The 27890-nt window shown below is 59.8% G+C and overlaps 1 protein-coding gene across 1 annotated transcript; it reads right to left on the bottom strand.

The window, feature by feature from the left end:
- Window positions 1-508: 508 nt before the first annotated feature.
- ANO7 (anoctamin 7) lies at window positions 509-27624 on the bottom strand. Its single transcript, XM_047846556.1, has 24 exons — window positions 27513-27624; window positions 26203-26260; window positions 25460-25462; window positions 21711-21850; window positions 19699-19806; window positions 18995-19131; window positions 18194-18251; window positions 17369-17479; window positions 16306-16471; window positions 14894-14984; window positions 13656-13752; window positions 12411-12554; window positions 12203-12340; window positions 11459-11557; window positions 11265-11367; window positions 10261-10372; window positions 9966-10020; window positions 8267-8364; window positions 7065-7210; window positions 5455-5660; window positions 5223-5365; window positions 1843-1933; window positions 1220-1339; window positions 509-1088 (listed from the first exon to the last, which is right to left on the bottom strand). The coding sequence occupies exons 1-24, from the start codon at window positions 27615-27617 to the stop codon at window positions 972-974; spliced, it is 2646 nt and encodes an 881-aa protein (XP_047702512.1). The 5' UTR covers window positions 27618-27624; the 3' UTR covers window positions 509-971.
- Between the last annotated feature and the right edge of the window lie 266 nt (window positions 27625-27890).

Here is a 27890-nt window from a genome sequence, read left to right as displayed (position 1 = left end):
CTGCCCCTCTGGCTCCCTCGGCGTCTGCCCAGCCCTCTTTGCCCTGCATCCTTTCTACGGCATCCTTCGACGTCCCCCGCCCTTCCCCAAACGTAAATTTTAAATTTTCACAAGTTTTTGCACATCTGCATTTATCGCTAAACGTTGTAGATCCGAATCCCCCCTCCCCCTGAACTGTGTTTGGGATCTGGCGTGCTCTGTTTTTGGTTGTTGCTGGTAAAGACTGTTGGTGGCCCTGCCCAGGCCTGGTCTCCTGTGGCCGCCCCTGCTGCTGGGGCAGCCCTGGGCAGGGTGGGGTGTGCGTGTCCATTTCCTTTGTTGAATGTCTTCCATATTATGTGTTTCCATAGCTATGATCCGTCCCTTGGCCTTAATTTTGGAATCTGGAGATTATATGCAAACATGTGTAAAGGCTTATGAATATGGATGACACTGGAATTTTATAAATTCTAAAATAAAACCCAAAACCAGATGTAGTGTGCTAGAACTCGTTTTATCACGCGGCATGTCGGTTCTCGGTCCTGTGGAACCAGGGGTGTCTTCAACGTGCTTTTGACTGGTAACTAGAGACCCATAGATAGTTCTAGTCTCCAGTGCGATTCTCCCGGTGGCACATGGGAGATAGAGCTGTGCCCCGCGTGCAGAGAGCTGGGGGCGGGGAGGGCCCTGAGCCACAGCGTCGGGGCCAGCATCTCTGGTGCGGGGCCACCTGCCCTGGGGGCTGGGAGGGAGGTGGCAGGGAAGCTCCAGGTGCTGCTGCGGGCAGGGGGTTGGGGGGGCGGCAGCCGGCACCTGAGGGGCTAGGGCTCATGAGCAGAGGCCCAGGGTCACCGAGGGCACCACAGCTCTGGGCCAAGAAGGGGCAGAAGGTGGGCTGTGGCCTCTGAGGGCAGTGAGCCTTTGACATCTCCGGGGCAGCAGAGTCCCTCACCTCCAGGTGGGACTGCTGGCTTGGGGTGACCCCCGTGACCTCAGGGAGAAGGGACTTGTGAGGCCTGGCCACCTCCTGGCAGTGTAGGCTGTGGGCCCAAACTCCTCTCTGAGCTCTGGGAGTAGTTGTCCTTTGCTCCGTTTGTTCCAGAGAGAGCCTGTCTCCAGGGAAGGGTACAGGAGGGGTGATTGGACTGGCTGCCCTGTCACAGGCCAGGGTAGAGTGCTCGGCCGGGCACCGTGCCGCCGGTGGATGAGGGAAGGTAAAGCGGGGGGCAGCAGGGCTCACCTCATTCTCAGCCAGCGCCTGCTTGGCGAGGTAGTACTCTCGCTTCACCTTGACCTCCACGGACTCAGGAATGTCGGGTACCAGGAGGTCGAGGATCCGGCCGATGGAGAACACCACATGCTGGGGGCAGGACATAGTACGAGCAGTGGGAGGGCGCCCACCCCTCGATAAGACAGACGCCCGCAGTGGCCTTAATGGGGCCAGGGGCGCACACCCGCTCCCCAGGTGTGAGCTGAGCTGGAGAGGAGCAGGTGCAGGAAAGGAAAGCCCTGGAGGCAGAAGCCACCGCTACGGAGACCTGCCCCAGGTCTCGCGGCCTGTGGAGCCTCCCCGGACCCAGCAGTGCCCAGAGCAGTTCAGTATCCACACAACCTCGGCCAGGCAGGGGTTGACAAAGTTTTCAAGACGAGGAAACGACAGTGCACAGGAGAGTGGCCCCGTGACCGGGTAGTGGCTTGGTTGCACACCTCCCCACCCCTACCCCCACCGACACACACACGCACACGCACACACACCCCCCACATGGTGGGATTAGGCAAAGCATCCTGGGGGAGGGGTGGGTGTCCTGCTAAGGCCAAGAGAGCCAGTCGGGGGAGCCAACGGGAACTAGGAACTTGGCTAACCTCAAACACTATGACGAAGGCCAGGCGGATGGCCAGAAGATTCCAGTACGTTGGAGAATACTGCCCATCATCTTCCCTGAAAGCCTGATACCTGCAGGAGACACGGAACTCAGTGTGGGGAGCTGGGGCTGAGGGTCAGCTGAGGAGCTGGCAGGGGCCCTTCTTAGCTTCTCTACTTTTTCCTTCCCTGATCGTGTAGTTCTGGGCCTGGCTTGCCTGAGAGTGCCTGGAGGAGGGAATGTTCCTAAACGGTACTAAACAGTGCCTTCGGCTTTAATTCTTGGGGTTCCGGGGTTCCAAAGGGATGGATGGGCTGGATTGTCCCATTCCCTACAGCCTGCACCGGGCCCCAGAGTGGCAAATGCCCTGTCAATGTCATGGATGTGATAATATGATGAATCTGCTTCCGCCGGTGATGTCAACCTCGTCAACACTGTGAAAACCTGCGATTCGGAGATCAGTCAGCTGTGCCCAGACACCTGTCCGGCATGGCTCTCCCTGACTAGAATAAGCTGATGTTAAGTTTTGCTTGCTATTTCCAATTTGTCGTCTTGTCATCCTTTGACAACTTCCTGTATTTCCGGTTAGATTCGGCATTCCATTTTGACATAAACTGCCATGCTACCCTCCATGGAAAGCAGTATTAGGGCCAACTTTGTAGAAAAAGAAACAATTCTTGAACGTTAAAAAAAGTTACTGAAGGAAAAATCCTCAATGCATGTAATAAACTATAAGTGGCCTAACTAGACACAACAGAAGAAAGACTGGGAACTTGGAGACGATTATATGAAGTCACCCTGAACGCAACACAGAGAGCCAAAAGATTGCAAAATGTATCGGTGCCCTTGGGACGTGAAGGGAGAACAGAGGTGCTCCAACATAGCAGTTCCAGAAGCGGAGAATGGATGCAAAGTTAGAGCAGCTCTGTTTGAAAAATGAAATGGAGAGGTTTCCATGGGGCGCCTGGGTGGCTCAGTCGGTTAAATGTCTGATCAGCTCAGGTCATGGTTTCGCGGTTCATGAGTTTGAACCCCGCACTGGGCTCTGTGCTGACAGCTCGGAGCCTGGAGCCTGCTCCGGATCCTGTGTCTCCCTCTCTCTCTGTCCCTCCACTGCTCACACTTTTCTCTCTCTCAAAAATAAACATTAAAAGAAGAAAAAAAAAAAGAAACCGAAATGGAGAGGTTTCCAGAACTAAAGAAAGACATCACCTTTCAGATCAAAAGCACGTAACTGATTTCCAGTGAGAAACTTTTACGTAAACTCTACGATGGCAGAGACCTATTAGTAACACAAGTCAAGGAAGATGAGGGAAACCTTCTATGCTTACCAGAGCTTTCCACAAGAGAGTAATAGTCCCAAAGAGCTAAGGGAAGATAGCTCAATGGAGAACTGTATACCTGGTATTGGAAGGACAAAGAGAGATTTTCCGATATAAAAGGCAACATACAAAAGGGTTTGCCAACTACACACCATTCCTGAAAGCGCTAGTCAAGGATGTACTTCTGCAAGAATGAAAGTGAATTCAGAGGGAAGGCAAAGCGCAAGAAACCCCTGTAGCCACAGAAGCTACCAAAACGTACCATATAGACATGATTAACAAATGACTAGAAATGTTTTTATTTTTTACTACTAAAACTCTGTATAACAACAAGATGGAGTGGTGGGTGCTAAATAGGCGATAAAGCATGTGAATTCCTTTAGTCTGATAGGAAAGTTTATGTAGTTAAGAATGTACGCTAAAAATGTAAGGATAATCTCTCAAAGAATAAAAATATACACCATCAGTTCTAAATGAGCATAAAGAAAAAAAATTCTAGTCATCCACCAGAAAGCAAGAGAAGAAGAAAAAGGGAAAAAAAAATGAATGGAAAAAGTTAAGTATCCACTAAGAAGAGATCACAAATAAGAACTTCTGCAACTAAGAACCTCACGATAACATGAAGCAAGATGTGACAGAACCACATGAAGAAACTGATAACTCTACATTCCTGGAAAGATTTTCACTTCGCCTGTATCAGAATCTGATAACGCAGCGAGGTGGGGGGTGCAGAAAAAATCCAAACAAGAAAGTTAAGAAGCCTTACCTCAGAGGTTTATAGACAGTCTTACTTTAAAACAGATAATACAAGATTCAAGTTCACTTGAACCAGCAAAAATCAAGTGAGCAGATCATAAAGGAAAACACATGTTAAGAGATTTGTATCATATGGACTCTTCAGGTTCTCTGATCACCAAGCAGTTAAACCAGAATGGTTTTTTATAAGTAGAAGGAAAAAAAAAAAAAAAAACCAAACCTCCACACTGGAGAACTTTTCTCAATAATTCATAGATAAGTAGGGGGATAACAACTGCAGTTAAGAGATTCAGAAGTGAAGGGACAGGTATTATCAACGAAATGAGGCTTTTAAGGGGGAGGGTCAAGTAAACTTATAGACATAAATACGTTTATTAAAATGAAAGACAGAAAAGGGCGCTTGGGTGGCTTAGCTGGTTAAGCGGCCGACTTCAGCTCAGGTCATGATCTCACGGTTCGTGGGTTCAAGCCCCGCATCAGGCTCTGTGCTGACCGCTCAGAGCCTGGAGCCTGTTTCAGATTCTGTGTCTCCCCCTCTCTCTGCTCCTCCCCCGCTCATGCTCTGTCTCTCTCTCTCTCAAAAATAAATAAACATTAAAAAAATTTTTTTAATGAAAGACTGAAAGCAAATGAGCTATGATGTCAAGTTCAGAAGATTGACTTTTTAAGAGGAAAGAAAACTATCTGGAAAGAAAATGAGATAACTACCAAAACAGAGCTTAAGCAAATCATCGTAGAATACTATGAACAAGTTTGTGTCATTCTGTTTTTAAAAGCAGTTGGAATAGGGACCCCTAGGTGGCTCACGGTTAAGTGCCAACCTCGCCTCGGGTCATGACCTTGCGGTTCATGAGTTCCAACCCGGCATCGGGCTCTGTGCGGACAGCTTAGAGCCTGGAGCCCCATTCGAATTCTGCATCCTCCCTCCCCCGCTCGCGCTCTGCCTCTCTCTCTCTCAGAGATAATAAACATTTTAAAAAATAACAAAAATAAAATAAGTAGCTGGAATACAGTTTTCTGCAAATGAAATTGCCAAAACCGAGAAGAAACAGAGACGGGAACTAAACCTATGCCCATGAAGGGAATGGCAATGGAAGGAACAGGAGCCTCCCCAGGGGCCCAGTGTTGCCTACCAAGTCCGCGGCCTGGGTCGCCGCGTCCCCAGACGCCGGCCTGCGCTCTCACCTCCTCCCCACCCCTCCCTCCTCCCCCCTCCCCCAGTCCCCGCCCCCGCCCCCCCGACGCTGGTCTGCGCCTCCGGGCCCCGCCCCCACCGGCTCCCCGGCCCCGCCCCCGGCCCCACCTGCAAGTGCGGTTGTGCGCGGAGGCGAAGGCGGGCGGCGCGCGCGCCAGCGTGAAGTTGACGAAGCCGCGCAGGTCGGGGGCGCGGGTCCACCGGTAGTAGGCGCGCGGCAGGAAGTCGGACGAGAAGGCCAGCAGGAAGGCCTGGGCGCGGGGCGGCTGGTCAGCGCGGGCCCGTCCGCGCGGCCCCGGCGCCCCCGCCCCGCCCCGCCCCGCCCCGCCCGCGCGCTCACGTTGCTGACGACCGCCAGGTGCGCGATGCCAGCCAGGATGTGGGACCAGATGCCGATGTCCTGCGCGCGCTCGGCCACCGGGCGCCGGTGCTCGCAGACGAACTTGCGCGCGTCCAGGCGGATCTCCACCCAGTTGTTGAGCAGCGCGAAGAGCGGCGCGAGCGGACACGCGGCCACGAAGATGGTGACGAAGCCGAACTGCAGCACTGTGGGCGAGGGCCCCCGGCCCGCACTGTGTGAGCCCTGTCCGCCCGCTGAGGCCGGTGAGCAGAGCCACCCGCGCCTGCCACCAGTGGGTGCCCCTGCCCGCCCGCCAGCCCTTCGCAGGCCCTCCTCTCCGGAGGCTCTGGGGACACCTGCTGTTCTTGCTCGGCTCATCTGAGACTCAGCGGCAGAGCCCCCGCCCCCGGGAATTCTCCCCTGACGGCTCCCACAGCGCTGCAGGCGTTTCTGGCCGAGCTTGGGCCTCCCCTGGCTCTCTGAGGTCAGGGACTCTGGAACTCTCCAACCTGGGTGCTCAGACACCCTGGGGGCTCGTGCAGCGATGGAAACAGAAACATTTCCGATTTCAGAGCCGACTTCACCATTCACCCCTATGGAGGGGGGAGCTTTAGGGAGTGGCTTTTGTTGTTTTTAGGTTTTTTATTTTTCAGTAATCTCAACATCCAACCCGGGGCTCGAACTCACAAGATCAAGAGTCACCGGTCCACAGACTGAGCCAGCCGGGTGCAACCCCCACCCCCACCCATAGCTTCCTGAAAGGGGTTCCTGGGTCTCATGTGAAATCCTGAAGGAGAGCATTGGGTCCCATTTCCTGTTGTCCAGTGAAATAGGGACACATGAGGTCCATCGACCCCACTCACGTGCTATGAAAAGGCACGACTCTCCAAGAACTGTCCTGCTCCCTTTTATATGCAAAGAACGACGTCACCACTGCTTCCGGAGACCTCAATGTGTTGGGTTCAGATGCAGTGCTTTAGAGTAGGAGTGTGCCGTGATGGCTTCCCCTCCCTTGTCTCTGGGTAAGACCCTGGACGGGCAGGGGACCGCTGCCCATAGTAGACACAGCCCCTGCCCTCCGAAAGCGCTCCACCCCACGTGGGGAATGAGCCGCAGGCATGGGCACCACCTGGCTAGGGCACAGTTGAGGGTCCAGTGAAGAGTGTGGGCGTCGAGAAGCTCTCGAGAAAATCAACTCCTCGAGCCCACCACCTCCCGCCCCCAGGGCCGGGTCTCTTGTGCACCTCTCCTCACTCCCTCCATGTGCCCTGGCCCATGCTTCCCAGGGTTGGGGGAGATTGAGGAGCACCCCACCCACTGCCCCCCAGGCCCTCTTCTGAACCCCCGTGCCCAGGGCACCGTCCCTTCCCACCCTCGGCCATCCTTCTTCAAGATCTCCCCTCTCCAAACCCCACGATCTCCCTTCCGGAACCTTTGCAGGCCCAGCTCCACCAGGGACCCTCTGTCCCCACGTCCACATCATCTTTCAAGGTAGATGTACCCAGAGGAACACAGGCTGGAGCCCCTCTCGGGGTATGGCTGCCCCTCCCCCCCCCCAAGTCCCCGGTGCCGGCCGAGGCCGTGGCCGTGGCCGCTAACATGGCTCCTACCCATTTCGAGGTACTCGTCGAACAGACCCTCACAGGGCAGAAGCTCGTAGTCGGCCTCCCAAGGTGCCTGGCCAACCGCCTCAGAAGCCCCCGCCTTCCTCTTCTTGGAGCGCAGCCGGAACTTCTGCCACCAGCCCTGTAGCTTCCTAGAGGAGGAGACATCCAGGAAAATGGCCCTTGTTCTCCCAGGCCTGGCCACACTTGCTCTGTGGGTGAGGGGCAGCAGGGGGAGGAGGGCCTGGGCCATAGGGAGGGCAGGGGTGAAGATCTTGTGGAACTCACTGGCTGAGAGCATCTACATCTCCCCCTCCACCCCGCCGACCGCCCCCACCCCCCACCCCACAGCGCCCTGGGGAACTGCAGAGAGGTTCTGAGCGCTAAGTCAAGGTCGGGAGGGGGCAAAGGACACCGCGGTGCCAGTGGGGGCAAACGTGTGCGTCGCTCTATCATATTCGGGGAGGGGGGGCGGGTGTGTCTGTTGCTTTGCCACACTGTCAGGTGTCCAGCTCCTGTCCCCGCCAGGCACCGAGGTACACGCTGCCCTCGTAATCTCACATTCAGCTTCAGGGCACCAACTGCCCAGAGAAGCAAGGCCACACCCAGGGGTGTGGGGGGTGTGGATTGGTCACGGTCCCACAGCTAAGGGGAGTCAGCTAGTGGGGGAAGATCAGGTGTGCAGGGGCCGACGGGAGGGTGTCCAGGTCGGCTCCAGCCTGGGAGGGGCACCCCGCTGCCTTGAGGAGGGCCACGGTGGTGCCAGTGGGGTGGCACCGGGGAGATGGAACCCCAGTCGTCCCTGGTCAGGGCACCTGAAGCCTGGGGCCTCTCGCTGCTCCCTCTGGTGCTGGCCTTGAGGCTGGGGATGCTCAAGAATGCCCCGGCCCAGCTAGAGTGGGCTGCACACCTGATGGGCCAGCACGGGTGGGGCAGGGCCGGGGAACCCAGGCCTCCCCGCCACCCCAGAGCCGGCCCAGGGCCAGAGGCCTTCGTGAGCCTGCCCGGCAACCACACACCACACGGGGCGGGTGGCTGGGGCACACCCTCCCCCTCCCTTGCAGATGAGGCATCGAGGTCCGGCGGGGCCTGGACCCGCCTTCTCCACCTCTTCTTCCGGGCTGGGGCTGGGCCAGGGGCTGCTCTCCCAGACGCTCCCAAATCCCACGGCCCCTGGCTGCTGCCCAGGGCAGGGTGGGATGGCTCACGGGACGAGAATCTCCTGCGCGTTGTTGATGATCTGCTTGCCCACCATGATGACCAGGAGCTCCTGTGCCAGCTCGATGAGGCAGCCTCCGGCCGCACACTACAGCAGCAAGGCTTCAGGTTAGCTCTGGGAGGGACCGGCCTCATCTCCGCCACCCTTCTCTGTGCCTCGAAGGCGTCCCCTCCCACGCCGTCCCCTCCCTTTCAGACATGCCACAGCACACCCAGGACTGCAGAGACTGTCCCTCCCTCTCCTCGACCTCATGCAACCACCCCCCAGTCTCCCCCAGATCCAGCTGGCAGACTGTGCATAGAGGTGATGGGGGTGCTGCCCTGTAGCACCCCAGCTTTCCTTTGGGGACCCACACAAAGGTGGGTTATGTGGGGCTGACCCTAACCTGTGCCTCCAGGGAGGACTCAAGATGTAGGCCCCACGAATCGGTGACCCGAGTCAAGTGAGAGTTGGGCCGGGGCTCCTACGGGGGCTCCTGAGGCGGCACAGGGGTACTGAGCTCGAGGGTGTCAGGCCAACTGCAGGGTCTCCCCCACCAGGTAAGGAGAACCTGCCTGAGTGCACACCAGTGATGGGGAAAGCAGCTCGGCACTGGTTAGACACCTGGATCCAGCCATACCTGAGCCCACGGGGCCCTGAATGTGTTCGGTACCAGAGCCAGTGGCACTCCCTGTTTTGCTTAAGCCAGTTTGAGTTGGGAACTTTTCCCACTGACAACTGAATGCTGCTTCACTGATAGGGCGTGTCGTGCACAGTCGTGCCCCCAGGTCGGGGTCCCCGCTGCCTGTCCCTAGGAAGCTCCTCCCATCCCATGGAAAATGGAGGGTGTCCCTCAGAGGCGGCAACTTTGCAGTCAGCTCTTGGGTTGGGTCACAGCCCAAACCTGGGGGAAGGAAGGAGACCCTCTTTTTCTCAGAAAGGAGAAGCGGGTCTTTTAGGTGATGAGCTCCGCAGGAGCTATCAGACCCCCACCCGTGTCCCCTGCCCCAGCTCGGAAGCTACCTGTGGACCGTCCCAGGCACGCCCCTCATGCTGCCCTAACCTCTGGGCTCGGGCGTGCTTGGCCTTGCCCAGGTGAGGAACCAGATGCACGAGGACCATTTGGAGATTTCCTCCAATGTCCCAGAAGGTCCAGGACAGAGTCGCACCCGGGGGCTCATAGCAGTGACCCCTCCCTCAAATGCAGGCACGCTCCCTTCTCCTGCCCCGCCCCCACCCCTCACATGCCGGCTGGGGTAACGCCCACAACAATTGCTTGCACCTGAGTTTTTATCTTGGGGTCTGCTTGGGGGACCCCACACTATAGCGATGCTTCATCCTGCACCAAACCCACTTCCACGTCCACCAGGTTCACGCCTGGCTCTCGCAGCAGCCTGTGCTAATGGGGTTGGGGCTGGCCGCGGCGAGAAGCCAGGGCCGCCCTGGCCACGGGCACCGAGCCCCTGAGGGTGTCCAGCCCCTGCACCCCCGCTCCCCCGCGGTGGTTCGGGTCCTTCACCAGGGCTGGAACCCGGCTCAGGTGTGCACCGAGCCACACGGGAACAGGAGGCACGAGCAGGACCTGTGACTAGGCGTGCAAGGGGTGCGGGGTCGTGCGGGGCGGGAAGGTCCGAGGCCCTGGAGACTCAGGAGGCGCGCCCCAGGGTCTCCGCCTCCGTTGGCGGGTGCTGGCCTCCCCACACACTCACCTCCTCGTTGCGGACCCCGAATAAGGTGTGATAGTTGCCCGGGTGTCCCACAAACCTGGAGGAGAATTGGGGCCCGGAGGCCATGAGTGAGGAGGGGCTGCTGCCCCCTCGCCCGCCTGACAGGAGGAACACCAGGTGGGCCCGAAGCCGAGTCTGCTCAGAGGCCCGAGGCCAGGACTGGCCCCGGTCCCACCCTCGGCTCCTGTGCCAACAGCCCCCTTCCCTGGGCGTCTGGACAGCGTCCCAGTGCCCGCCGGGGGGAACAGGAGGGTAGAGTGGAGGGAGCGGTGCTGACCTGCCCTTGAAGAAGGCGATGTAGATGGGGGAGGAGTAGAAGTTGACAAACTGGAAGATGAACACCTTGAGGGTGAAGGCGTCCTCGAACTTGGTCTGCGTGCGGTGCATTTCTGCGGCACAGTGGGGGGAGGCCTCGCTCAGTCCCCCACGTGAGGCCAGCCAGGGAGGGAGGAGAAGGTCGCATTGCCGGATGTTTTAAGGAAACTCACTCGAGAATGGGGTGGAGTGTGGCACTCCTAAATTTCTATTTTCAAAGTCACTTAAAAACATTGCATTGGTAGAGGAGGAGCTGGGGGAAGGGAAGGGAGGTGGCACCGACGCTGAGTTACCACGGTGCGCACAGGTGGGCACAAGGGGTTGGAGCGACAGAAGAGAGCCTGGGGGCTGGGCGGAGGAGGTGTCCGGGGCTGGGGACACACAATGTTAATCGAGGGGGACACCCGTGGCTGGAAGAGGGGGACGCACGAAGCCTGCTGTTGCAGAAACACTCGGGGCAACAGAGCCCGTCCCTGCTGTCCCCACACCTGGAGCCTCTCCTTGGACACCTGCCCACTGCTGTCCCCACACCACCGTCCCCAGGTGAGTCCTCTGTCCCTCTCTTAGACCAGGCTGGTAACAGGTAAGCAGTTTGTGTGGAACGGACAGACTGGTTCATCAGCGTTTGTCCTGAGGAGCTGGGGGTCAGGGAAAGGAGGAGAGAGGCTGGCAGAGGGGACGGAGAGAGTGGCAGGAAGGGCAGAGCAGAGGGAAGGGGCTCAGGAAAGTGGAGGGGGCTGGGTATGTCCCGGGCCCCGGAGGGGTAGCTCGGCTGTGAGGGTCTCCCGTTCTCCGCCCACGGAGGCCCCACTCAGTGCTATGTGTGAGGCCCCTGGGCAGGGTCCCACATGCCCCGTCGGTGCCTCGCTCAGACAGAAGGGCCCATAGGTAGGACAGAAAGTCGAGTTCTGGCCGGCAGGGCCGGGCGGGTCCCAGGGTCAGCGCCCGGCGTCCTTGGCCACTCACCCCATCTCGTCAGGATGTGGGCCAGGGCCACGTAGATCTTGGAGAGGACGAGGATGAAGACCAGGTTCACCACCGACCCCGTGAAGCTGGCGATGCGCGAGGCCTGAGGGGAGCTGGCGGGTCAGAGTGGAGCGCGGGAGGGGCGGTCCAGAGCCTTCCACCCCACCGAGCGGGAGCGGGCGGTGGAGGCTCACCCAGGCTGCGAGGAGGGTGTTGTTGGACCTGGATACGAGGATGGCCATGATGGCCCGGTACAGGATGATGGACACAAGGCACACGACCACCACGGCCACCTGTGGGGCAAGGCAAGTGCGTGAGCCCCCGTGCGGCGGCCTGGCACTGCAGGGCCCTCTAGAGCTGGCTGTGGTCCCCGCCCGTCCTAGTTGGGGGGCAGAGGGGGAGGGTGCGGAGGAAGGTCATTCAGAATGGAGGGTGGGCACCACGTGGATGGCCAGAGGCCGCCGTGCGTCGCTCTGGGCCCTCGATGCTACGGAGCCGTCCCTCCTACCCCCACCCTGCGCCCTCAGCAACCGAACGTTGGGGATTGCTAATGTCTTGGAAGGGGAGGGAGAGGGAGGTGGTCCTGTCTGGAAGCCCCTCTGGCTGGAGAGCAGGGGTGGGTGGGCCCCCCGTGCTGGATGCTCCCCCCACGCTTGAAGGCTGCCCCAGGCCCGCGTCCACGGGAAACCTTCCCAGAGCCCCCACCTGGCACACACCGCCTCCTACAGCCTGGACCCCCGAGCGTGGCCCCGGGCGTGGTCCCCTGTCTGGAGCCCGGGCACACAAAGGCCTTCTGGGGCCTTCTGGGAGCCGTGAGAGTCTCGTGGGTCCCAGAGGAAGCCTCGGGCTCCCAGCCTCAAGGGGAGAAGGAGTGACGAAAGGTGCCCCACAGGGCTCACGATGGGGAGGGGAGGGCAGGGTGGCAGGGGCTCCCTCACCATCATCACGACCACCGTGGAGCCGGCCAGCACGCGGCGTATGCGGCTCCTCTCCGGGAAGTAGGGCTCGTCCTCCCCGGTGACGGGGTTCGGGGCCGTCGTGGGGGCCGAGGCGGCGAACTGGGGCCGTGGCCTCTCCTGGAAGGGAGCCCGCGTTCAGCAGCGGCCCGCGCGCGTGGGGAGGCGCGGCCCGGTCCCGGGCACCCACCTCGATGTCCTCGTAGTCCGAGCAGCCCCAGCGGTAGGCCAGCGTGGCGCTCTGGCGCTTCCAGTGCTCAAGCAGCAGCACGGCCCACAGCGCCATGAACACGCTGAAGAACACGGTGCCGCCGTGGTCGAAGAGCCGGCCGGCCTGCGGGCGCGGGCGGGCGCGGCTGTGACTCGCGTGGGACCCGTGGGCCCTGCGTCCCGCCGAGTGCTCCCTTTTGGAAGGCAACACCTCTCCTGTGCCTGCCCGTCGCCCTGCTTGTCTCCGCGCGCAGGCCCACGGACGGGGAGGGCGTCGCCCCGGGGTGGCCCCTGATCGCCGCGATTCAGGGAATGGGACGCGGGACGTCCCACTCCGCCTCTACGCTGCCACGGGCTGAGACTTTGGGGGACGTTGGGTTGGGGCGAGCGTATTTGGCACACGGGATGGATGTGAAGTTTTGGGGGCCAGAGGGCGGATGGTGATAGGTTGAACTGTGACGTCCCCCTGGAACCACGGATCGTAACCTCATTTGGAATGAGGGCCTTCGCGCATATAGTTAAGGTAAGGACCTCTGGGTGGGAGCACTCGGGACAGTGACAGCTTTAGAAAAGAAGGGGAAATAGGAAAGACGGGGACAGAGGTTGGGGGACGCAAGCCAACCAACACCGAAGACTCCTGCAGCCCCACACACTAGGAGAGGGCCGTGGAGCAGACGCCCCAGAAGAAACCAAACCCTGCGGCCGCTGGTCTCGGACTTGGGGCCCCCAGAGCTGTGAGAAAACAGTTCTGGTGTTTTAAGCCCCTCAGCATGATCACCTGTGCCAGCAGCCCTAGGAAGCTGATTCCGACGGGGTCCCGGGGGTGTACCAAAAGTGTGTCTGGTCTGCGGGTCCATCCTGGGCACCAGGGCGCCCGGTCCAATGTGGGCGGCGTGCAGGCAAGGCCACAGGGCCGCCGTCCCCGTGGAAAAGCCCACGTGCCCAGGCGGTGCGCGGTGCTGACGTGTGGGCGGACAGGGTCCGGGACCCAAGGAGCCTCCCTCCTCCCGCCTCCCACTCGGGCTGTCTGTGCCCCAAAAGTTTCAGGGTTTGTCTGCCTTGGGGAGTCTTCCAGGCGACCTTGGCTACTTATGCACAACAACACAACGCAGCTAAAGCTGGCACGGCTCCAGCTGGAGCGTTGCCACAGTGGGCCTGCCTTCAACGGTACCAGAGCTGGTGTTACCGACAGGCGGGACCCTCCCCTCCCCCGTCACCCTCGTACCTGGACCAGGGTGCAGGCACTGGAGAGCAGCCAGAAGGGGCAGTCCAGGCAGAGCGGGCACATCTCAAAGTGATCGGTGCTGCTACACAACTCCTGCCTTCCGGGCACAAGGACAGGCTGCAGGAGCCCTAGGGGAGCAGGCTCACGCCAGCCCCACCCCTTGCCCTCTGCCTCCCCCCAGCTGCCTTTGCCAGGCCTCAGCGTTTCTTTAAAAAGCAGCTTTAAGGGGCGCCTGGGTGGTTCAGTCGGATAAGCGTCCCACTTTGGCTCAGGTCACGATCTCACGGTTCGTGGGTCTGAGCCCCGTGTTGAGCTCTGTGCTGTCAGCACGGAGCCCCCTTTGGATCCTCGGTTCCCCTCTCTGTGCCGCTACCCCATCCCCCCTCAAAAGTAAACATTAAAAAATAATAAAAAATTGCTTTAAGATATATGCAATGCAAATTTAAAAAAAAAATTTTTTTTCAACGTTTATTTATTTTTGGGACAGAGAGAGACAGAGCGTGAACGGGGGAGGGGCAGAGCGAGAGGGAGACACAGAATCGGAAACAGGCTCCAGGCTCTGAGCCATCAGCCCAGAGCCTGACGCGGGGCTCGAACTCACGGACCGCGAGATCGTGACCTGGCTCAAGTTGGACGCTTAACCGACTGCGCCACCCAGGCGCCCCTATGCAATGCAAATTTTTAAAAATATGTTTAACGTTTATTTTTGAGACAGAGTAAGCAGGGGAGGGGCAAAGAGCGAGGGAGACACAGAAACCGAAGCAGGCTCCAGGCTCCGAGCTGTCAGCACAGAGCCTGATGCGGGGTTTGAACCCATGAACTGCGAGATCGTGACCTGAGCCAAAGCTGGATGCTTAACCAACTGAGCCATCCAGGTGCTCCTATGCAATGATAATTTTTGTGATAACTTTTTGAAATTTTAGCTCCATAATGAAGTAAAACCTAAGGCCATTTATTGATAAGAAAAGCTTATACTATTATAAGAAGCGAGGGTAAGTACCAATAAAATTAATCCAGGAGCACACCCGTGCACCTGTGTCGGTCTGGGAGCACACCCGTGCACCTGTCAGCCTTCCAGCCAGGTCCACGGTGTCCTCTACGACAGGAGGGCATGGTTATGCTCAGTGCTCACCTCCATCCCCAGCTCTGCACAGGGCCTGGCACCTGTGGGTCCCTGGACCACACGCCCGCCTCAGGAGACACAGGGCAAGGCTCGGGGGCTGGGAGATGACACTTACGTGGGTATGTCTGAGAACACCAGGAAACAGCCCGCCAGGAACACCAGAGTGCCCACTGCCGCTGCCGGCAGGAGCCAGCCTGTGTAGAACCCTGCGGGGCAACACTGGAGTTGGCCCTCCGGGACTGGGCGGAGGGACCCTGGGAGTCCGCCATCGGTGCCCCGAGTGGGCCCGTGTACCCAGCGCAGAGCGAAGCAGTGGGTGGGGTCTGCACAGCCACACTTGTCCCTGGGGAACCCACGCTCCGCCAGCAGAGTCAGACCTTCTGCCGGCAGCTCTGAGCAGAGCCCCCCGCTCCTGGCCTCGGCACTTGACTCCCCCAGAGCCCCAGCCCAGTGTGGCGACACCTCCTGGACACCCCTTTCCCGAGTCCAATCGGTCTCCAAGCACCATGCCTGGGATGGGCGTCCCCATCGTGGGAAGCACACCGCTCACTGCGCTCCACCCTGGGAGGCCGATGGCGGTCCGTTCTGGATGCCTCCCTCTGCCTCAGCCCACCCACCGTGGCCAGATTCCTGTTACCCCCAATCCCTCAAGCGGTCACCCCACTGTCTCCCATGGGTCTGCCTCCAGCCCCATCCTGCACGGGCAGAGGGACTTCCGTAGAAGGCCGGCCTGTCTGGAACCCAGATGAAGACCCTGTCTTCATGCCGTCTGCGGCCCTCCAACCTGGCTTTGCTGTCCCATGGCCCCCGCTCCCCCCGGCCCCCACGGGGTCCTCGCACACATGCTATGCCTTGGGCTGCATGCCTGGGCCTGGCGCGCCCTTCCACCCTCCCAGCCCTCTCTGGGGCCACAGAGGCTGTGGGTGGCCTCTCCTTCTGTGTCACCCATGGCTGGTGCCTTCCATGAGAGCAGAGTCCCTGCGTGCTGCACAGCATCCCCAGCGTGGCTTGAGGCCTGAACAGACGCATGCACGCACGACTGAAGGGCTGCCCATGCCTGGGGCTGGAGGGCACGGGTACTGTGTTTAGGGATGAGAAAGGACTTCAGAAGTTTTGGGGCACAGAACAGTGGGGAGAGGGCCATGCTCATGGGGGTGAGCCTGTGAGGGGGCAGAGGACCCCCGGCTGCCCAGGGGAGAAGGTCGTCCCAGAGGTGCCAGTCTGCCTGCAGGTGTTAAGAGGGTGGCTGGCCCTGGACCCCAGGCAGGGGTGACCTCAGCTGGTCGGGAGTTCCTGGAGCGGCCCAGGGCCTCGGGGGCCGCATCTGGTGGGCTGGGGACACTGGGGGCTGAGTCAGGAGGGCCCTACCTGCGGAGGGGTGTTCCTGGTCCCTTGCTGGGGCGTCAGGGCCCAGAAGAGCCACAGGAATATTACTGGGGCTGGTGGTCGCGGGGCAGGTAAGGCTGGGGGTCGGGAAGGGTGTCCCCAGGAGGCGCCAGCGTGGCTCTCCCGGGGGGCAGGACTCACCAAGCCAGGCGAAGTAGAAGGCCACCTTCTCCCCGAAGTATCTGCGCACGTGGCCCAGAGGCTGGTATTTGTTCCACTGGCTCCAGCGAGCCCAGTACCGGAACAGAACCTGCCTTTGCGTGAGGCCCGGGGCCTGAGGGCCCTCTGGGGGCGTCCTGAACGGGCCCTGTGGACAAGAAGCTGTCGGGTGGGGAGACCCAGGCCGGCCGGCCGGGCACTGTCGTAGGTGTGGGGCTCAGGAGGGCTGCCTGAGGAAGGACAGAGGGGTGGGGGGGGGGCCAGGGGGCCAAGAAGGCCTCTGAGGAAGGGCTGTCTGCGTTGAGCCCCTCAGCCAGGGCGCCTGGGGCCTGGGGCCAGGGCAGGGAAGGGTCTGGAAGACACCAGGAGGCATGTCTGGGTAGGGGCTCCTGCCACCCAGAGACGTGCAGCCCACAGCAACCACGGGGCAAGTGGGGCCGGCTGTGCCTGTGGAAAGGCAGTGCCTCCCAGAGCCAGGCGGCACTCGCCATCCCGCCCGTTGCCTTATGTACCCCTAGGCAGCGTCTGGGGAGGAGGGACAGTCCCCACGGTCACACAGCTGTGGGTACCGGCCCGCCCTAGCCCTGCAGGCCCCACCCTCTTTGTGCAGCTCTGAGGACTCGAGGTGGGTACTGCGCAGGGGGCCGGGCAGACAACAGCTTCCAGACCTACATGGTGGACATTTTGCCAGGACCCTGGTCAGGCCAACAGGTGCCACTCCCTGGTACCGCCCTAGTTTACCTGGCTTCGAGAGGGGCACAGAAGACCTCCCCGTCTTCCCCGAGACCGAAGCTGTCCAGGGAGGGAGGGCTACTGGGCCTGTCACATGGCAAGGAGGGTGGCATCCGGCCACCACAGCCTCAGACAGGCCCTCGTGTGGCCCTGTCGCGTGGCAAGCGTGGCCCGGGCCGCCCGTCTGACCACAGCTGCCTAGCCCCACATGCCCGGAGGTGGACGGCAGGACCCGGCGGTCCTCCTCAACCAGGAACCCACCCTAATGCCCAGGCCAGGGCCCCACCCCACCCCATCAAGCCCCTGGTCTCACATCATGCAGGGGGAAGGCCGCGCTAAAGACACCCTCCGCCAGCAGCTGGTCGATCCCGCACAGGCCTTTCTTCTCGTGGCCATATGGTGTCTTGGCCAGGATCGCAAACAGCTAGGGGTGGTGGGAACAGTGTCGGTTACCTGTCACGTGCCAGCAGGGCAGGACCATCCCGGCCCGCTGATCCCCGGCCGAGCCCTCTGCCGACAAGCAGTGACGAGACTTTGTGGGTCCAGCTCTTCCGCACGTGGCTGGCTCACACACACCACCGTCCCCGACGCCCCACTTTACTTTGGCCACAGTCACTGGAATCACAGGAGTCCAGTCTGGATCTGAACCCAGGCCCCAACTCAGGGTCACAGCCTCCACCCGGGTGCCTGTGTCAGGGGTGGGCACCGCCCCTGGCCCCCGGGCAGCCCACATGGCCTCCTGCTCTTTGGTGGTCAGCGGGGGACTCGCGGGGCAGGCCTGTCCTGGCGTCTTCCCCACCACAGGCCACCGGAACAGGTCTCCTGGAGGGCATCTGTCGGGGGTGCTGTGGCTGTGCCGGTGCTCTGGCCCTCGGCCCCTCCTCACCAGCCAGCAGGACCCACACCACCACCACCCCTCCCCCGGGCCTGGTGCCTCTGGCCGTCTGCCCCGCAAGCCACAGTTGTGGCGTCCATTCAGGGTCCTGGGGGCCCCGAGGGGTGCCGAGCGGGGCCCCCGCTGTGCCGTGAGGTGGGGGGTAGCCCCGGTCACGGGACAGTCTTCCTGCGTCCACGGCTCGGCTCCCCTCTGTTCCCGGCTCGGGGCCGGGAGGTCTGAGGCCCACAGCCATACACTCACAATCTGGTGCCGCTCGGTGCTGGTAAAGAAGTTTTCTTGGTTGTCACTCCCGAGGAACCTGAGGGCGCAGGAAAAGGGCAGAACTCGAGAACCTGCGCACATGCAGGAGAGCACACACGGGCACATGACACGGGACGCACACGAGTACACATGGTGCACACGGGCGCACACGCACAGCCTCATCCCGCAGCTGGGAAGACAACCCCTAACCTGGGAGCACAATCGACTCCTGCTTTGCCTTTTCCAGTCTGGGGGCAGGAGGTCACAGCCGGGTCCCCGACAGCACGGAAGCACCCCCCGACAGCCCGTGTGGGAGCACCAGGCTCACCAAGGAGCCCCGTAGCCTTCCACGCTCCCCCTGAGACTCTAAGCAGGGGGTCAATGGCCTCGTGGGTGGTGCCTGGTGGTGGCCTGTGCGGATGGACGATCGGCCAGGGGCCCTCCCTGGGCCCCCGGAATCCTGGGAAGCCCCAGAACTGCTGGCTTCCCCCTGAAAGGAGGTGAGCTCGGCACGGGCAGGAAGACCACCTGCGAAGCTTCCGTGCTGGTCACCGACAGGGGTCCCCACCGCCCCTGGACACTCCCCTCTTCCGTGGCTGGGGTGGTCGTGCGGCTTGGCTGTCCCATGCATTCGGACAGCGCCTCCCGAGCCGAGACAGCGCCTCCTGTCTCTGCCTCAGAAGCAAGGAGCCTGAGCCCTGAAGACCGTGCAGAGCAGGGACCTGCCCACCCACCACAGACCAATAGCTGAGAGGGAAACGGACCTAAGCGCCCAGCGGGTTTGGGGGACGTTTGTCTCACCTTGACAGCTTGCTCACTTTGAACGGGCAGGAGTAATACTCAGGGGGCACGTCGGGCACGTCCTCCAGCAGGATGTTGGGGAGCCCCAGCCACGCCAGCAGGCCCGCCGACCAGTTGGAGGCCTGGTTGGGCAGCTCCTGGAGGGCACGGTTGCACTCCTGAGCGGATTCGGACGCAGAGGCGGGCACCACGTGTGGGGTGGGGGTGCGTGGGTTTAGAAAGTGGGCAGAGGGAGCCTGCCCGCCCTCCCCTGGCTCTGGAGCCTGCGGGGATTGACCGGGCCAGCCCCCGGCGCTCTCTGGGCCTTGGGCCATGGTGGGCAGCGGGAGCAGCCCCCAGGCATATCATCCGGAGGTCACCTGGAAAGTGCTGCCCCTCGCCCCGTGTCCCCCAGGCTGGGGCTGGCCCCCAGTGGGTGGTTTCTGGTGGGGGGGGGGCTCTGGGGTCTGGGCCTGGAGGAGTCCAGGTGGCCAGTTCAGAGCCTTGGCTCCTATGCACACTCCCTACCCCCCGAGCCCGGTACCTCGACCCTCTCTGCCCACCAAGGCTTCTTGGGGCACAGTGATGGGGGTGGGAGGGACCCTCGCGGACACCGAGCAGGAGCCTCCAGGGGTGTTGGTATTGGCCGTGGTATGAGGGCGCAATCATGAGTGACCTTCACTTGTGGAGGACCCCCTCCCCCCGCCCCGGGCACACCCGGGCACCTGCAGGGGCAGCTTCAGACGCAGGTCCTCGGCGTAGTAGCAGAGCACGGCCCAGGGGGCCCTGAGGAGGATGTACTGCACTGCTCCGTTCTCACCCTGGACAGCACGCTGCGGAGACCAAGGGCTCCATGAGAGCCTGAGGGGCGTGTGCACCTATGCGTGTGTGTGCACGCTTGGAGTGCGTGCACGTGTGTCCACTTACACTCCTGGGAAAGACAGATGCTCCTGTAGCCATGGTAACAAGTAACCAGCACCGGTTTTTTAGTCTGTTCCATAAATGACAACTTGCCTGTTGAATGTGCCTCCGAAAGCTGACCGGGCAGTGACCGCCCCCATTCAGCAACCAGCCCAGCGGCCACGGAGGGACGGCACCCAGCCTGCACCAGCCACGCCCCCTGGGACTGGCAGGACCAAACACACCCTTCCCCAAAGCCTGCCTCGTCCAGAGACTGTGGCTGACCCGCCCCACTCTCCTGACGCCAGCAGGCAATAGAGTCAGCTTTTGGTTTGCAGAGACTGAACGATGGTCTTGTCCTTTGACGGGCCGCTGGGCCTCTATGTTACGCATGCACATGTGTGCACACGTGTTTAGTGCGTGCGCGTGACTGTCATATGCATACGCACATGTGGAGACACGTCGCAGGCCCTCTTGGGTCTCTGAGAGGGGACTTGGGGCACCCCGGTCCAGTGCACACGGTCTGGGGCCTGGTTTCCAGAACCTTGCCTAGTTCAGGTGCTCTCAGCCCACCCTGCGTCACAGCCTTTAGGGTTCCCTGAATGCCAATGGCCAGCCCCCGCCCAGGGCCCACTGGAGCAGACACACCCGGGGCCGGATGGGCTCGGCGGTGCTTCGGGCGACCGGCTGGCTGTGCTGTGCTCTGGGAGCTGCCACTTAGACTGAAGACTCGGGGCACGTCAGTCACCGTGGTGGGGCAGCCGCCCACTGCTGTCCCCTGTGGCTGTCCTCCTGTGATCCCCACTACGACTGTCCTCCGGTGACCTCCACTAGAAGGTAAGACCACCCATTCTGGGTGAAGGTTTTGCCATCTCATGTGGCCACACCCATGAGCCAAAGCTTTCTCCAAGATGGGGGGGGGGGGGACACGTTTCATCCCCACTCACCAGACTGTCAGGTGGATCCAAACTCAAAGGGGAGCGGGTGTTGTTTCTGTCCCCCCACCATCCCGCTGTGGGTATGTTTGCCAACAGCTACAGCCCTCTGGAGGGGCCTCAGGGGTGGGGAAGGTCAGCAAATCCGACACGTCCTCCCACAGGAACGGAGAGGTAAGTGGGGGCACATTCACGCGGGGGTTCTCTGGGCAAGGGCAGCAGCCCCACAGCGAGTACATGGGTGTAGCTCACAAGCATGGTGTCAGGAGGGGTTACACCAAGCCCGAGTCCGTTCCATCAAGTTCAAACAAAACCAAGCCGTACTGTTTGCAACATAAAGTTGGAGCTAACATGATGAGCAACACACGAAAATGTGATTAATGTAAAATTCAGGGCTGCTTTGCTCTGGGCGGGGAGAGGGCACCTGATGGCCGAGTCCGTTCCTGGGGACGGCAGAGGGAGGAGGACACACGTGCAGCGAGCCCAGCCAGGGTTCGGGGACTAGACGACGAGAGGGTGCCCTGCCACTGCTGGAGGAGGTCTAAGTGGGGTCACCGGCACAGAGGACACAGTGAGGGAGGGGCTGCTTTAAGCTGCTCAGTTCTAGAAACACACAGTCATCATCACAAGTGTGACACCGGGACGGTTCAGTGGAGGTGGGTCAGACCGGTGGGTCTGATGGGCTCTGGCTCACGAGCGAGCGTGGGGCGGGACCGGGGCAGGTGCTGGGCCGGCCTGTGCTAGGGGTCCCATAGGCACAGGGGGCTGGCACAGGGGCCGGGCTCCCAGCAGGAACTGGGCTCTTGCTTCGTCCCAGGGCTCTGGACCCCACGCCCTCGGGCTTTGTCGGGAAGGTGGTGGATCACTGAACGGATGCAGTGCCCAGAACGGACCCCAAGTACCTGGTCCACGTGTAGCCCAGCGGCGCGGAGGTTATCCAGAAAGGTCTCCCTCCAGGCACCGCGCGTGTCTGTCTCGTCCCGGCCGGCGCCACCCTGCTGCCGACCCAGCCTCAGGTCTTCCTCCCAAACGAGGACGAAGTCTGCCAGAAACCACAGGGACGGAGGCAGGGCTGGCATTCCGGCCAGAACACCCAGGCTCCAAGTGGGAAGTGGGACCCGAGCTCTCGGACACTCGCCCTGCTCCTGGGTGTCTCCCTCTGGGCCCTCGCTCTGGTCCCGCCCAGGGCTGGGAGCACTGGGGGCGCCGGCTGGTGGGACGGGCTGGAGACGGGCTGGGGTCTGCCCCTGAGATCCCTGTGTGGCTCCCACTCCCGCAGGGAAGTCCCAACCCCCCACAGGGGGCTTTAAGGACTTCCCGTGTAAGCCATCACAGAATTCCCTCCCGGCCACAGAGACTGTAAAGGCTGGACACGATGTGGGAAGCCCCTGCTTTTCTGGCACCAGACAGCCGCGGGTGCAGGGCTAAGGCCTCTGAGATCTGAGAGTAGGGGAGCACAGGGGTGAGCCCAGACTCACTTGGGGGTTCTCCCTAAGAGCTGTTTCGAAACTGCGGGGTGGGGCAACAGAGCCCAAGAGGCATTGCTGAGCGGTGAGGGAGGTCAGAAGTGGGGGCTGCGGAGGGGGGCCTGGGGCCCGAGGGGTGTCACGTGGAGAGGACAGAGAGGACAGAGCCCTGTGGCTCCGGAGCTGCTGGTGCACAGAGACCCCAGAGGAGGCACGGCGCTGGGGCTCCAGCGGCAGAATGGGGGCAGCGGGTGGGGGCCCTGGCTTTCCAGGTGACACTCCGGGTCCTACCCCAGGAGCCAGGACTCCACCACAGGAGTCAAGGGGCGCAGCGGAGGGGGGCAGAGTTGATAAAATCAGCAGAAAACAGACCCGGAGATGAGCCACATGGTGGAACTCGCAGAACAGGGCCGAGAGGAGGAACAGGGATGGAGGTAAAGCCGAGAAAGGAGTCCAGGATGGGCAATGGTCGGAGAGTGGAATTACTTCAAGGGGGACTCCGGATCTGTGAAAAGGAATCAAGTAGACGTTCGAGGACAGCATGCCGCAGCACCTGACACAACGGAAGACAGCTCTGGCAGACTGAAGGACAGACCGGTCCTTCAGCAAGGACAGAAAACATCCCAACTGAACTCAGAGTAAAAAGGACGGAAAGAATGGAACATGGTAGCTGAAGGGTGGGGTCCCGGTCAAAAGGCCCAATGCGCTGCAAGCCGAGGACCAGGAGAGGGTAGGAGAGCAGCAGTCTTCGAAGAAGAACGGTCAAGAATTTCCAGATCTGATGAAAGAACTGACTCCAAAGCGATTCCCAAACAGGATAAAGCAGCTACGCTTAGGAAAATCAAGATACAGCGTACCTCTGCTGCAAACTAAGGATAAAGATGAATCTTACAAGCAGCAAGAGTAAAGAGAACACACTGTTTTTCAGGGGGACAAGAGTGATACATACACTCGATCTCTCGACAGGAACAAAGAGACAATGGGATGGCATCTTTGACCTGCTGAGGGACAGATGCCACACGCCAGAATTCCTGATCCAGCGGAAATGTCCTTCAGAAACGAAGGCTCCTGAAAACGTTCTGCAACAGCACAAATCAGAGACTTAGTTCCAGCACACCTGCTCTAAATTACTGAAGGAAATCCTCCCGTCTGCACAAGATCATCTTGGACGGAAGTGCTGACGTGCAGGGAGGGAACCCAAATGGAAACACACAGGAAAATATGAGCGCGCAACTGTCTCTATGTAGAGACGACACAATCTTGTATACAGGAAATCCAAAGTCCCAAACTAGTAGAACTAATAACAGGTTTGGCAAAGTTCCAGGATGCAAGATCAACACATGGAAATCAACTGGGTTGCAATACACTAGCAATAAACCAGCTAAGAATGAAATGAGGAAGACCACTTCCGTGTAGAACAGCACCAAACACAAAATACTTACAAACACATGTAACAAAAGACGTGCGAGATTTAGACATTGAAAGCCACCAAATATTGTTGAAGCGAATTAAAGAGCAAATAAATGCAAAGACAGTCCATGTGCATGAATCAGAAGATTAATATTATCATGATGGCGGCACTCCCAAAGTTAATCTACAGAGTCAACACAATCCTTATCAAAATCCTAGCTGGCTTACTATTATTGGTTTTTTTTTCTTGCAGAAATTGACAAGATTAAAATTTATTTGGAAATAAGAGGAGACCCCGAATGAACAAAACGATGTTGAAAAAGAAGAACAAAGCTGTCGGGCTCACACTTTTTGACTTCAAAACTGTCTATGAAGCTAGAACAACCAAGACAGTGTGGTACCAGTATACGGACAGACGTATAGATGAATGGGTATATTTGAGATTCTGAAAAACCCACATATTTATGGTCAATCCATTTTTTACAAAGGGGACATTACAATTCAATAGGAAAAAAAGTGTTTTCCGCAAATGGTGCTGGGACAAGTGGATACCTAGATTGAAAAGAATGATTTTGGTCCCTTACCTCACACCATATACAAGGTGCAGTTATGACAACCAGAGAAAGATGGTGGACCTAAGTATAAGAACCAAAATGATAGAGCCCTGATGAGGAAACAGTGGTACATCTTCATGACCTGGTTTAGGTGACGATGTCTTAGACATGACACCAAAAGCATAGCGATAAGAGAGAATACTAATAAATTGGACTTCATCAAAATTAAAAACACATATGCTTCAGGAGCATCACCAGGAAAGTGAAAAATACCCCACAGAATGGGAGAAAATATTAGAAATCATATATCTGGCAAGGGAGAACTTTTCTAACTCAACATTAAAAAGACAAATAGCCCAATTTAAAAATGGGCAATGGTTTTGAATAGACATTTTTCTAAAGAAGGTGTGTAAACGGCCAATAAGGCCATGAAGTGATGCTCAATAGCATCAGCCCTTAGGGACTTTCCAGTCAAAACAACGAGATAGATGCCATTTCATCCTCACTAGGGCAGTCGGCACACAGATAGACAACAGGCAGGTTAGGATGGATGTCGCACAACTGCTGTGCTTTGTAAGGTGGTAGTTACTCTGGAAAATAGTTTGGTGGTTTCCCAAAAATGTTCAACTTTGAAGCGCCTGGGTGGCTCAGTCGGTTGAGTGTCCGACTTCAGCTCAGGTCATGATCTCGCAGTTCGTGGGTTCGAGCCCCACGTCGGGCTCTGTGCTGACATCTCAGAGCCCAGAGCCTACTTCCGATTCTGCGTCCCCCTCTCTCTCTGCCCCTTCCCCTGCTCGTGCATGTGCTCTCTCTCTCTCTCTCTCTCTCAAATATATAAACACTAAAAAAAAGTTTAATGTTGAGTTACTATCTGACTTTGTGATTCTGCTCAAGTGTACATGGCCAAGAAAATCAAGCACATCCACGTGAAACCTTGTGCACGAATGGCCACTGTTGCTGTGGTCCTCACAAAAGCCACTAAGGGAGAACAAGCAAAACACCCGCCATCAATTCTTTCGGGGATACACACAGAAGTCGGATTGCTGGATTATATGGTATTTCTTTTTTTCTTTCAATTTTTATTAAAGTTTATCTATTTCTTTTGAGAGAGAGAGAGAAGAGAGAGAATGAGCGGGGGAGGGGCAGAGCAAGAGGGAGGGAGAGAATCCCAAGCAGGCTCCGCACCGTCAGCACAGAGCCCGACACGGGGCTCGATCCAACCAGCTGTGAGATCACGACCTGAGCTGAAACCAAGAGTCAGTTGCTCAACCCACCGAGGCCCCCAGGCGCATGGTATCTCTTGGTTTAATTTTTAGGAACCACCACACCGTTTCCCACGGCGGCTGTACATTCACCTTCCCTCCAGCTGTGCACTGGGTTCCAATCTCCTCACATCCTTGCCGATGCTGGTTATTTTCTGTTTTATTTTATTATTTTTAATAATAGCTGTCCTGGTGGGTGTCTACTTTCTGGGCCGCAGGGAGAGCGAGGTGGCCGCAGGGAGAGCGAGGAGCCCAGGCAGGGGGTGGTCGGCACTCTGGGCCCAGGGCAGGTGGTACCGTGGGGGCGGGGGGTGAGGATAAGTGGAGCTTAATGGACTTTGAGGTTAGAAAAGGTGTGGGCTACAGGAGACAGTCTGCGTTTGTCTTGAGGCCAGAGCAGGAGAGAGGCGGGCCGCCCCCCTCCCCCCCGGCCCTCCAGAGCCTCTCAGCCCGCCCCCCTTCAGGGAGGACTCCCTCCACTTCCCTACCATCTCCCTGGCTGTGCTCTGCTCACCACGAGGCCCTCCCCGCACCCCCGGCACGGCGGCTGGCACTGAGTCGGCTCAGGAGACAGTGCCGGGCGAGGGAGGGGCGGCCTGGTTGCTGAGGACGGTGACCTGCCACCACCCGTGGGCATCCCGTCTGCCTCCCCACCCCCAGGACCAACGCGGGCACAGCTGGCAGACACTGGGAGGGGCTCACCTACTCGGGGCTTGGAGGGGCTCCCCACCCTGCCGGCGGCCTCCCGGTGTCCACTCGGCTGGAAGGAAAGGAAGAGAGATGGCAGCATCTGACAACTGCTCCGCACTTCGCCACCCCCCCACCCCCTGCACCATCCTCCTCTGGGACACAGGAGGACGAGCGAGAATGCAGCCACCGAGTGTGGGCAGAGGGGCTCACAGGCGCTGGCACGTCCAGCCGGGGAGGCCAGCCCCACATCCCCTCCAGCCTCCCGCAGACCACACGGGCCTCCAAGCACCTGGCTGGGCTGTGGGCAACGGTCAGGCTTGTAGGTGACCTGGGCACGACCCAGGGGTGCCCGTGACCGAGGGCCTCCGGGGGCTGGAAGTGCTCTGTGCATCGCCCAGAGGCAGTCATGGCACCCAGAGAGTGGAATCAGCTTGGGTTTCTCGAAGTTGCCGGGGACCAGAGCCCTTGGTAAGAGGCATCTACACTCACTAGCCCCAGGAGACCCCGTCCTCTACCCTAATCATCGACCTTGACTGACCGCAAGCTTAACCTTAGCCTGGGATCCAGCAGAACGTAACCTTCGCTGACGCTGAACCCTGCGCTAACAGTAATGCTGACCCGACCTGAACTCTAAAGCGCGTCTGCCCTCGGCCGCTGTGGCTCCTCCAGGGTCACTTCTGAGTTCTGACCATCCTCACGTGCAGACGTGCTGCCACACGCACCCACAAGCCACTCCCCCCCCCCCCCCGCCAGAGCGAGCACTGATAACCTTCGATGTGCCCAGTCTACATTTTTAGGTGACAAAACAGCGTGGACACAGCTGCTGTCCTCGACCCTGCCGTGGGGCAAGGGCTGTCGGGAGCGTGCCTGCTTCCAGGCTGCTCCCCAACGCTGCGTGTACATCCGAGCGGATGGGGCGCACTCCACGGCATTTTCAGTAGCGTCTCTGGTTTACCTGCGGATGCCTGATGCTTCCCTCTCGCTGTCCTTCCCGCTGCTGAGTCCCGGCCCAGTCCAGCCCGAGCCCAGCCTGCACCCAGCCCGTCCCCCGGGTCGTCTGCACATCCCCGAGGACCGGTGACCTGACCGCGAGCACTGGGGCAGCTCGAGGGCGCAGGAGGTCCGGGCGTCGAGGCGGGCTGTGGGTGCCGCGTCTGCCCACAGGCTCGGGGCTCCGGCTGCAGCCACTGTCTTCAGGGTCCTTGAGTCCAACCAGGGGCTGGGGGCTCAGGCCCAGGCAGGGAGAGACCTCCTAAATCTACAGCGGACCGCGGGCCTGGGTCCCAGGGAGGGGACGCAGGACGCTGCCTCTCGAGGTTTACCTCTGAGGTGGGGGCTGTGCTCCCGTAAGTGTGGCCCTTCTCGGCCTCGGGGGCCACGTCGATCAGGACGGTACTGTCCTCCTCCGGGGACTGTCTCCGCAGCATCCCACTCCTGCACCTCACAGCACCGGGTGGGGACGGGGCAGAGCGGGCACATGAGGCTCGGCCCCATACCACTGCGCAGCCCACGTGAACCCACTTCACAGGCAAGGGCACAGGCTGGGGCAGGAGCCAGGGCCGGCGCCAGGCTGCACTGTCCCTCCTGAGAGCACAGGCAGGTTCCCCAGGGGCCGACCAGGGAGGAGGAGGGAGGGGGCAGGGGCCTGGCCCAGCAGCTGTCCATCTGTGCACCTGTCCAGCGTGTGCCTCCCTCCCTCC

This window comes from Prionailurus viverrinus, unplaced genomic scaffold, assembly GCF_022837055.1.
Source record: "Prionailurus viverrinus isolate Anna unplaced genomic scaffold, UM_Priviv_1.0 scaffold_39, whole genome shotgun sequence".
In the NCBI taxonomy this organism is placed as follows: domain Eukaryota; kingdom Metazoa; phylum Chordata; class Mammalia; order Carnivora; family Felidae; genus Prionailurus; species Prionailurus viverrinus.
This window is presented reverse-complemented; position numbering and strand designations above follow the sequence as displayed.